A 12,068-nucleotide genomic window follows, 5' to 3' on the forward strand; every position below is an offset into this window, starting at 1 on the left:
TTGTTGTTTTTTATTTTTTATTTTTTGCTGCATCTTGCCCAGTAACTACGGTTGGAAACTAGCTTTGGAGCTAAACCTTGCGCATTTACAGCAATGTTGATTACTGAGCATTGTCCCTGTTCAAATAATCGAATAAAATAAAAATAAAATATTTGGTTTCCAGCAATGTTTAGCGATATCAAGATACAGCATGAGCTGCCCTATGAGACATTTTTTTATCTTGTTTATTACTACTATTTTTAGGGCTGCAACTAACACTATTTTTTCGATTAGTTGACTAGTCGAACGATTATTGTTTATGATCTGCTGTACACACACTTGATGTTAACTCATTTTCAAACATATTATAGTTCATTTTATTGTAACAAAAGAAACACAAATTACTGTGAAATGAATGCTTTTACTTTATTTACTCTATTTAACCACAGTAAAAAAAAATTAAGCATTCTACTTAAAGTAAAATATGTCTTGCAAACATGGCAGTCAGTGCAAAAAGTATTTTTATCCAGTACTCCGTCCATCCATTTACTACCGCTTGTCCCTTTTGGGGTCGCGGCGGGTGCTGTAGCCTATCTCAGCTGCAATCGGGCGGAAGGCGAGGTACACCCTGGACAAGTCGCCACCTCATTGCAGGGCCAACACAGATAGACAGACAACATTCACACTCACATTCACACACTAGGGCCCACTTAGTGTTGCCAATCAGCCTATCCCCAGGTGCATGTCTTTGGAGGTGGGAGGAAGCCGGAGTACCCGGAGGGAACCCACGCAGGCACGGGGAGAACATGCAAACTCCACACAGAAAGATCCTGAGCCCGGGAGATTGAACTCAGGACCTTGGTATTGTGAGGCACATGCACTAACCACTGTTCCACCGTGCTGCCCTTTTGTCCAGTACTGTTAGGGTTATTTAGCTGCAATGATTGTGAATATGAGTGTGAATGTTGTCTGTCTATCTGTGTTGGCCCTGTGATGAGGTGGCGACTTGTCCAGGGTGTACCCCGCCTTCCGCCCGAATGCAGCGGAGATAGGCTCCAGCTCCCCCCGCGACCCCGAAAGGGACAAGTGGTAGAAAATGGATGGATACCTAAAGGTATAAAAGTGTAAACATGAACATCCCTATCCAAAACATCCCCCAAAATGTTATAAAGCTACTCGTTGACCATAACAAATCTTTGTCGATTAATTTTTGTCGATTATGTCTACTAATTGTTGCAGCCCTAATATTTAGCAATGTTTTCTTGCAGAAGGGCTGTCAGAGTTTACTCGATAATAACAAGTTAACACTGATTTCTTTTAACAGCAACAATCTTTCTCTGCATTTCTTTTTTTTTAACAACTTTTTTCCCTTTATAATGGACTATTTGAGGAACTCTGAAATAAGTTTTACCAAAATCCCTTTTGGATTAATTTCCACAGTTTAGAACAGTGCATGGATGCAACATGTTTTCTCTGCTTTCAATTAACTACTTGCTAGGAATACGCTTGTTTGCCCACCAAGTGCGGGAGCCCGACCACATAGCGTCCAGATGTGGCGTCACGTGCCACCCATCAAAACAGGTAATAGATTTGGTAGCTTTCTACTGTTGAATCACAACAACTGATTGTTGTGAGTTATTTTCCTATTCAAGACTCCAAATACTTCACATCAAATATTCCACTTTGAACATTCTGGGGGGAAATATTGCATATATCTTATGTTTTTCCTATTAAATAATGAGGGTTTTGACATAAGGGCATTGAACATAAAAATAATTAAAACTTTATGTCAACCGATAGATCTAAATTTGATCTGTAGATAATCTGTAGATAAAGTTAAAGTGCCAATGATTGTCACACACACACTAGGTGCGGTGAAATTATCCTCTGCAATTGACCCATGCCCACAGGGGAGCAGTGAGCAGCAGCGGTGGCCAGGAATCATTTGGTGATTTAACCCCCAATTCCAATCCTTGATGCTGAATGCCAAGCAGGGAGGTAATGCGTCCCATTTTTATAGTCTTTGGTATGACTCAGGCAAGGATTTAACTCACGACCTACCGATCTCAGGGCGGACACTCTAACCTTTAGGCCACTGAGCAGATAGTGCTGAAATAAACAGGTTGCAATGTATATTGTATTGGTTTTGAAAAAGAAAAATGTCAAAATGGCCCCCATTTCATGCGTTCCTTTTTCAGTGTGCGGTATGGACACCCCTTGTCTATATGTTTAAATTGATGCCAAGCAGTCACAGATTACCTCAACCACATCTAGTACAGTAAATATTACCCTAAAGTAGCTATTGTATTGTTATATTGAAAGAACTCTATGGTCTTCACAGCAACATCCGCCTTTCACCAGTTCAACCTTCACAGATATATCAATAATATATACAAGGTAGGAAAGATTATTACATGTTTGATTCTGGTATGATTCACTGAGCTCACAGTAGGTTGTATATTTTGCAGTATTTGTTTGTCAGTTTTGCACCAAGCAAACTTATGACAGTACACTTAATTTCATCACAAATCACAAAGCGATTAAATTCCTGAACAAACAGAAATCTTGCAAATGGATTGTATAGATGATGAAATATGAAACCCATTAGACTGCAATAATCGTCCAAATGGGATTTTAATAATTGATGAAAATCAATTATATCTGGCGGAAAGTCACTTCTAATGGCTGAAAATTGTGTTCTATGGTTCACTTCACTGAATGGCTGGCCAATTAATTCCTTTATGATGTGAGCATGAAATAATTAAAATACAAGCTTGCTTGGCAATCGTCAGTCACTCAGTCAAAATGTTATTTGTATTTTCTTTTTATCACAATGCAATTTGAGTCTGTTTAATTGTCCCTGCAAAAGAAGCATGTTGACTTAGTAATTAGCTTCATCTTGCAACACCAAGGTTGAGGGTTTGAATCTGTGTAGCGTTTGGCCCAAGAAGTCCAAACTATCCATTGGTGTTAATGTGAGTGGGATTGTTTGTCTATTTAACCTCTTTACTGGACTGAACTACATGCAGAAACCCAAATTAGGAAAATGGGTCCTTGTTTCCACGTCTGCACACCACAATTTGGAGCAACCTATTTATAACATGCAAAGAGATTAAAAGTCGTTTCAGCCTCCTGACAGGTTTTTTTCCGAAGAAGCTGGTCTGCTTCCAGCATTTTGACATGACTCACCTTTGGTTCTCAGTGAGGTTAAGGTGGCGTTTGATGTCCAGCAGAGCTTCCTTCAAGAAGGTCAGCCTCTTGACCTCATGCTGCTGACACTGGTCAAACACCTGCTCCATGCTCTCCATGTACGGGGGCGAACATTTGTTGAGCTCCTCCAAAGACTTCTCATACTTTTCTTTAGCCTGAGGGAGAAATGAAAACACGTCAAGCTTCTGTGGACAAATGGAAATGATGGCAATGTAAGTCATGATTATGTTTATACACAGTAAGAAAGTATGGCATGGCTCAAACAGGCTATTGTACCCTTCTGGCACACGTACTGTAAGTAGTTCTGCAACGACTGTCTTGTTCACAAAACAAAATTAAGCTTATAGTTGATTTATGGAGGCGCGTTTCTAAATACAAAACATCGTAACTCTGAATGTTGTAAACCGAGGACCACCTCTAGACTTGTGTATGTTTTTCTGCCTTTGCCCACCTTCTGTACATCCTGTTTGCATTTGTCCACTTTCTCGTGGAGTTTCTTCTGTTGGTCCGGCGTCACGGAAGCCTCGGTCTTGCCGTTGGCCTCTCGAGTGACGGCCAGCTTCTCCTCCTTGCACGCCATGTGGTATGCTTTCTTCGCTGTCTCCATCTGCATGCCCAAACAGAGGCTTTTTCACTATCGTACACACAACCTGATATGAAGCAGCTCTATTGTGGTATTAGTGAGAATAACGTTATGTAACACATCTTGCCAAGCTTTAAAGAGGCACATTATTTTATTTTCTACAACTCAAGAGTGAGCTGGAGCCTAACTCAGCTAGGGACAGGTACTGAATTTTGCTGCTTTAATGGTCACCAACCGAATTCCGTCGGTACTATTGGGTATTGCTTCACGTGACATAAAACCGTGCCGTATTCGATGCCTCAGCACTCACAGTGGACTTAGCCAAACTGCCTCTAGGTAATATTGCAAGTTTCCATGCCAACAAAGCAAGTACGCCTGATAGAAAACACTCCAACATGCAGTAAGACTCCACTTTTAAACTCCTCCAATTTTGGTAAGGAAAACTACAACTAAGATGCACGTTGCAATCAAGTACCTGGTGTGTAATAAGTACAATACTTACAGTACACACTTTTTAGGGCGCACAAAAACACTAGATACAGCTTAACACAATGCAACAACATTTCGTTCTTATCTGTACTGTAAAGTTCAAATTTGAATGACAAAAAAAGGAAGTCTAAGTCTAAGTCTTAATGGCAAAGATTAAGGCAACACAGCATGGTCTATATTGTACATTACTGCCATCTAATGTCTTGGAATTGCAACTGCATGCAAACTCCATTATATTGCGTATTATACTCAATGGTTAACTGGACATCTTTATGTGCTCGACGCCTCAATCATTGGTATGTTTTCATCTACAAAACCATTCTGGGTATCACTCCATCTTATCTGTCTTGTCTTTTAACAAAGAAACAAGGAAGTCACAATCTTCGTTCAATGAATGTTCTGCAATTTGTCGTCCCCAAAGTAAGAACTGAACTGGGCAAGAAAGCATTTAGGTTTTCAGCACCGAAGGCTTGGAATAACCTACAATCGAATATTAAACTTCAAACCCTTGTTACATTGAATGAGTTTAAAGCTTCTGTGAAAGGATTGCAGTCTACCTTGTCTGTATGCACATGTGTTATGTGAGCAAGTTTTAATGTTGTAAATGTGTTGTTTTATGTGTTGTTTACTGTTTTTTAATGTAACCTTGCTGCTGCCCTCTTGGCCAGGTCTCCCTTGGAAAACAGATCTTTGATCTAAATGGGATATTACCTGCTTAAATAAAGGCTATATAAAATAAATAAAATATAATATTTGCAGGAGACTCAGAAGTGTAAGCAAACAAGATATAACAACTGGACAGCATTGTTATCATAATCAGCTCACGGTTAAATGTTGAATAAAAAATATAATTTTATTATTAAACAATTTACATTTATTAACACATGAACACACAAAAGTATCGAACATTGGCACTCTTCAGTACTGGTCATCAATCATCATTGTTATCGTATTGATTCAAATGTGAAAAATACCCATTCCTAATCCCAACTAACTCTGGGTAAGAAGCGAGTTACACACTCCCAGAGCAAATAAACAAGCATTAATACTCACGAACGCGCCTAGGTACAATTTCGAGTCTCCAATTAACTTGCCATGCATGTTTTGTGGCTTGTGTGAGGAAACACAGGGGAAACCCACACAACCCCATGGACAATAATCAAACTCCACACAAAGTGATCCGAGCTGAGAATAAAATCCAAGAGCCAGGCTGTGGGGCCGATTTGCTAAAAGCATACACCACCATGTTTATGAGGTGGATACGATTGTGGCTTATTATAAAACACATCGAAAGACCAATCAGCATCCTTTCAAATGATATCTGTGGCAGCTGTAGTTTGTACAGTGTTTAGGTGAGCTGAAATGTGAGGTGACTAAACTGAGGCTGGAAGAGATTCGCGTGGCTGTTGACAGGATGTTGATGGAAAGGAAGCATTCATAGCGACAGCCTGTCAGGCCAGCACTATGTACTTTACTGTTCTACTTCTTATTTCATAAGCTGCTAATTGATATGATATGATATGATTCACTTCCCAAAACTTTTTTTAAGTGCCTGCCACTTCACCAAAAATGGTTTATTCCCAGACGGAGTCAAGAAACAAAGTGACAAAGATACACATCCTACAAAATATCTTCTCACCTCCTTGAGCTTTTTGGCCCAGGGTTTCTGAGCTTTCTTAAATCCTTCCTCTGCCTCTTTTGCCTCCTTGAAGCCTCCGATCATTTGTTTGTGATAGGCCTCCTTCTGCCAGTTCTTCACTTTCTCTACATCCTCATTCAGCAAGTTGTTCTTGACGTCTTGATGTAGCTCGCTCACCTTATCGGCCTCTGTCATTACAGCCAACCAGGCTCTCTCCACAGAGCCGTACTGGGGGCCTGGCGTAATGTACATGTGCATTCGTCAATTCAGACTGAACACCCACCACCCACGTTTGTGGTTTTATGAAATTCGACCTTTCTCAATGAGTTGTCTCCATCTCTTGGACCAGGCGGTTAGCTGATCACCATAAGCTTTTTCTATCTTCGCCCGTTCCTGAAGGCAGCCCATGAGGTCATTGCACAGTCGATGGCCATCGTCAAATCTCTTGACAGCACGTTTGTAGTTCCCCACCTAGGAGAACAAGTACAGGGAAGTACAACAAAACATTTATCATGACATCTATTAAGACATATTATGTGTTGCTATTGATCGTTATGTATCAAAACCTTCTCTACTTCTCCTTGGCTATGGAATACCCTTCCTGATCATCTTAGGTCATAGCAGAGTAGTACTACTACACACTAAAAAATGTTGGGTTAAAAAATAACCCAATTCCAACCCAACTGCTGGTTCAGAAAAGGACGAACCCCTTATTTGAGTTTTTTCAAGTCAACATTTTGGGTTAATTTTTTCCACCCAACTTTTGCGTTGAATTATTTAACCAAAAAGTTGAATTATGATAACTTAATGTTGGGTTATTCCCAACCAAACTATTGGGTTGAATTTTAGAACCCAAAAGTTTAGTTATGCTAACTCAATGTTGGTTGATTCATAACCCAACTATTGGGTTGAATTTATTTCACACAAAAGCTGAGTTATGCTCACTACAATGTTGGGTTATTACAGGCCCAACTATTGGGTTGCGCAATTTAGCGCTCCTTTACCCAATAGTTGATTAAAAATTATACATTTTACTGCTGGTTTGTCCTACTCCTTCCCAACTTCTGATCAAAATAGTAGTAGTTAAAACTTGTATTTTAGTAGTTCTATATAGCATACTCAAATATGTTCATGTACATAAGATGTGTGATTGTAAATAATGTTAATGAGATTAATCTTTAATAAAATTCTCTTAAAAAAAAAAAAAAAAAAAAAAAAAGCCTTTTACCCAAAAATGCATTTACTCATTGAAAAACAACCCAAAAATGGTTCATAGTTTTGAAATCCCAGAAATTTAGCTTAAATATTACCCTTATAACGCAAAAAATGGATTGCTCTTCATAAAAATAACTTCAAAATTTAACCAAATACTCAACTTGTACAGGCTGCCACTACGCAGTTAAAATGTATCCTACCACAACTATGCAGATTTTGCATGTCACTGAAAACAGATTAACTTTTGCCTGTTGATTCACTTTGTCACAGATCAGTGTGTGGATGCAAAAATATTTTTCTCTTCAGCTAAACTCAGACAAAACTGAAATCATGGACCGTAGCCCACAGAAGCAAAGAAAAAATGTTGTCGGTCACCTTGAGACCCTCCCACTGAAACCTGATAATCAGATTACAAATCTAGGGGTAATAACAGACTCAAACTTGAACTTGAACAGCCCCATTAAGTCAATGCCAATAGCAGTTTTTTACCACCTAAAAACATTGCCTAAATCAAAGGAATAGTGTCTGAAGCGGTCTTAGAGAAAATAATCCATGCCTTCGTCTGCAGCAGGTTAGACTACTATAATGGTCTTCTCACTGGGCTCTCTAAACGAGCACTGGCTTCCTGTTGCTCAGAGAATAGACTTTAATACAGTTCTCCTTGTGTACAAGTCTTTTCATGGTCTTGTGCCAAAGTACATCTCTGACATGTTAGAGCCATATGAACCATCTCGAGCTCTGAGAACCTCAAGGAGTGGTCTCCTGATGGGGCCTACAGTCAGGACTAATTATGAGGCTCAGTTTTAGTTTTATGCTCCTAAAATCTGGAACAGCCTTTAGAAGATGTGAGACAGGCCTCAGTGTTGGCAATCCAGACTGTAAACACTTTTATTTAACTGTGCATATGACAACTGAAAGTATTTTATTGACACTCTCTGATTTTTATTTGATTATTCATGATTATTTTTAGGATACTTCTATTCAAGTTTTTGTAATTTTATGCATCTGTAAAGCAGTTTGTATTGCCTTGCGTTCGAATTGTGCTATATAAATAAACTTACCTTGCCTATAGGACAGGCCTTGTATACCATACAATGTTGAAAAGAAAACACGTACAGTTGTGGTCAAAAGTTTTTATACACTTGTAAAGAACATAATGTCATGGCTGTCTTGAGTTTCCAATAATTTCTACAACTCTTATTTTTTTGTGATAGAGTGATTGGAGCACATACTTGTTGGTCACAAAAAACATTCATGAAGTTTGGTTCTTTTATGAATTTATTATGGGTCTACTTAAAATGTGACCAAATCATTGATCGTTTACAAACTGAGTTCGGAGAGGAAGTGACGCCAGAAAGACGGCGCCCCACACCGGAAGTGACGTCAGAAAGTACGCGCCACAACCAGCTTCATAATAAAGCGGTTTCGTAACTCGAAGGTAACCACTGGAAATATGAAGGTGAGTCATCCAGACATGCCCGTGTTTCTCCTTCTTGTACATGTACAGACGCTTGTGGAAATCACACATGGATACCTTAAGAGAAAGCGATTGCAGCTATTTCGGATACAACACTTCTCAGACGGCAAGAAAACTTTCCAATGTCCAGGTCAGCTGTGATTCTACTTAACAAAAAACTTTGTCCATTAGTCGAAGCAGAGTCAAAGAGCTACCGTGGATGTGATAAAAAAGGTAGCGTGTGCTTTGTATTACCTGGCCGTCGAGGGAAGACTAACCACGGAAAACAGCGAATGCTTTTGGACTGGGAAAGCAGACTGTATCAGTTATTGTCCGCCATGTATGTCGCGGACTCAACGTCTAGGTCCAGATTATATAAAGTCAGTAAAACAAATGGACAATGAAGGCGAAGGCAAAAGAGTGAGGAGTTTCCTGACCAGATACTAGATCCCTAGATTGATTGATGTAAAATGTTCTTTATCACATTGTTTACAGGTCCATTTATTAAAGATTTGATTAATTTATGATGGCACAGGTGTGATTCACTACAATAGGGCCCCACAGCACACTGGATTCCAGTTAATTGAAATACCACAACACTGGATATTGTTCAGATAAGTTAAATTTAAGAACTTGCACACAAAGCAACACTGGATGTGACTATGACGCGGGCATTTTCCGGTGGCATCGTTGTGTGTGGACACGGATAAGGTTAGGTGGGATTTACCCTGGATAACCTCAGTGTAAATGGGGCCTTAGTGTCAAAGCTCAAATACTTTTCAAAGTGCCATTCTGCTGGTTACTGCTGAAGATAGGTCTTCATCTTTAGCACAATGAACAGTGTAGTATATGCTGTGATTACTTCGCAAAGTTGTCGCTTTGTTGGAGCTGGAAGTCTTTTAAATCAGTGCCCTTGGCTTGCCAGTTGGTAGCTCCTACATTGCCTGCTTGAGTGCCTGTTGGCTGATCGCGTGGAACAGGCACAGGAACTCCTAAACAGAGTGGAGGTGGAATGTGTCTGACATCAGACTGAACGCAAAGAAGACTGAGGTTATCACCTATAACCTACATGGACCACCCACCAATAACAACATCAGATGGAAACGCACTGCGAGAGTTCAATGACTTCAAGTACTTGGGTTCCTGGATGAACTCCAGAGAACAAGACCTTAAGGTCAGGAAGGCACTAGCGTGGAGGGCCCTGAACGATATGTCAAGAGTGTGGTGCTCGAATCTCCCCCGACACATAAAGTTGAGTCTATTCCACGCCACTGTGGAGTCTGTCCTCCTGTATGGCTGCGAAAGCTGGACCCTGGCACCCACCCTGCAGAAGTCTCTAGATGGGTGCTACACCAGAATGATACGAGCTGTTCTGAATGTGGACCAGAACATCCACATCACCAACAAGGACCTGTACAGGCAACTGCCGAAGCTCAGCAGGAAGGTAACAGCTAGGAAGATGAGGCTGGCCGGCCACTGCCACAGACATCGGGAGCTCCCGGCCAGCAGGCTGGTCCTATGGGAACCAATGCACAGGCATCGATCGCGAGAACGTCCCGCGCTAACGTACTGTACGTGGACATCCTGAAGAAAGATGCCGGAGCTGAAAGCTCTACGGAGCTGGCCGGAAGTATGGAGAACCGGAATGATTGGAGACTCCGATGGAAGCTCGTCTGAGGACAACTGAGAGAGTGAGTGTCTTCATGCCGTCACAACAGTTGGGTGCTCAGATTAGTCGTGCAGCCGCTACTTTATCGCTGCTTTCCAAACGTTACAAGTGCCATCCATCCATCCATCTTCTTCCGCTTATCCGAGGTCGGGTCGCGGGGGCAGCAGCTTAAGCAGGGAAGCCCAGACTTCCCTCTCCCCAGCCACTTCGTCCAGCTCCTCCCGGGGGATCCCGAGGCGTTCCCAGGCCAGCCGGGAGACATAGTCTTCCCAACGTGTCCTGGGTCTTCCCCGTGGCCACGTTACAAGTGGTCATACTTTTATCCAACCAACCATTTTTTTTGTTTTTAATCCAAACGTTTACCACACTTCAGGTTTGATATACGGTTGCACATTGTTTGTAAACTCTTTTGGTGCTGTGTGCCATGTTGCTTTGTCGCTATCAGTCACAAACGAGAACGTTACTCTCGTATTACGTCATCACAGAAGTCTCGCGAGATGAGTCTGCAGAGCATCGATATTATATGTCTTATCATTCAGTCTCCGTTTTTTATTCTGACATTGCACCTTGAACTGGACTGCCTTATAAATCAGGGGCAGACCGTGTGGCTCCGCCTCCTCTGTTCCCGGTGGGGGGGAAGGGAGGATGGAGTGTGAGCTCATGCTGCAGGAAGGAGGAGGGGTGGGGGATAGTGAAGGGAGGGGTGACTCGTGCCTTTGCATGTGTAGTTATGCAATGACATGGGCTCGTGTTAGCGTGTGTGTGTGTTACTGTGAGCGAGCGCACACTAATCCCTCTGAGTGGTGTGAGCAGGCAGACAGATTTGAAGGGATAGAAAATACATAAGAGGCACAAATGCATAGAGAACGCAGGCTTGGTGTGTGTGTATGTGTGTAAAATGCATTTAGCCACTTGCTCGTCTCATGAAGAAGCAGCCTAATGTGTTTACTGACAACAAAGCCCCAGTGTGATTGGCTCTGGCTTCACCATGCATGTGACATCACAGTTTGAGAGGAGAGGGCTGCAGGAGGCGGTGAGACAAGTGGGTGACAATGTGTGTGTGTGTGTTACAAACAACGTACAGGTGAAGCCTGTACCTACAAATGCGGAGAGAAGGGTGTGTTTGCAGCACTTGTGTACAGCTAGGACAAGCAGGTGCACATGGTAAAAGGCCTCCTCAGAGTCACGATGACTGAGGCTCTTTGTGCTGCTGTGACACAAAGAAGACTCTGTACGCGAGGGAATTCATTAACACTGATTTTTTTTAGTTTTTTTTTGTTTAAGTGTTTTCTCACACACCCAACGCATCTCACGAAACTGGAGCATAATTCGGGTTTGCACAATGTTCTAGACTCAAGAACTCTACTGGTGAACTTGACAACAATCAATTAATCATCCAAATAGTGTTAAAAACATACATAATGTTACAATGCAAATGCACACTTTTTAATGTTTCAACACTGAGACTTTTCTTTTTTAATTAATCCACCATGTATGGTGCTTAAAAGGACATAATATTAGTGATATACAGTCGTGTTTTACCATGAATTGATTAACTTAAACAAGTTGAAAAACTTATTCGGGTGTTAGCATTTAGTGGTTAATTGTACGGAATATGTACTGTACTGTGCAATCTACTAATAAAAGTTTCAATCAATCAAAGTCAAAAGTTTACATACACTTGTAAACATCTAATAAAGGGAAGAAAATAAATATCATGTCCTGAATGAATTTAGTAACTAATTCACATACACTAATTACATACACTTGTAAAGAACATAATGTCATGGCTGTCTTGAGTTTCCAATAATTTCTACAACTCTTATTT

General features: G+C 41.0%; 1 protein-coding gene across 2 annotated transcripts in view; it reads right to left on the minus strand.

Moving 5' to 3' along the window:
- LOC133653681 (protein kinase C and casein kinase substrate in neurons protein 1-like) overlaps positions 1-12,068 on the minus strand; it is a 54,191-nt gene that overhangs the window by 7,381 nt on the left and 34,742 nt on the right. For both annotated transcript variants that reach the window (XM_062053233.1, XM_062053234.1), the window contains 4 exons: positions 6,215-6,371; positions 5,901-6,136; positions 3,641-3,796; positions 3,169-3,344 (listed from right to left, as the gene is read on the minus strand). In XM_062053233.1, the coding sequence (XP_061909217.1) occupies positions 3,169-3,344; positions 3,641-3,796; positions 5,901-6,136; positions 6,215-6,371 (725 nt within the window). The remainder of the gene's footprint in view (positions 1-3,168; positions 3,345-3,640; positions 3,797-5,900; positions 6,137-6,214; positions 6,372-12,068) is intronic.

Source organism: Entelurus aequoreus, linkage group LG07 (assembly GCF_033978785.1).
Source record: "Entelurus aequoreus isolate RoL-2023_Sb linkage group LG07, RoL_Eaeq_v1.1, whole genome shotgun sequence".
Taxonomy (NCBI): Eukaryota; Metazoa; Chordata; class Actinopteri; order Syngnathiformes; family Syngnathidae; genus Entelurus; species Entelurus aequoreus.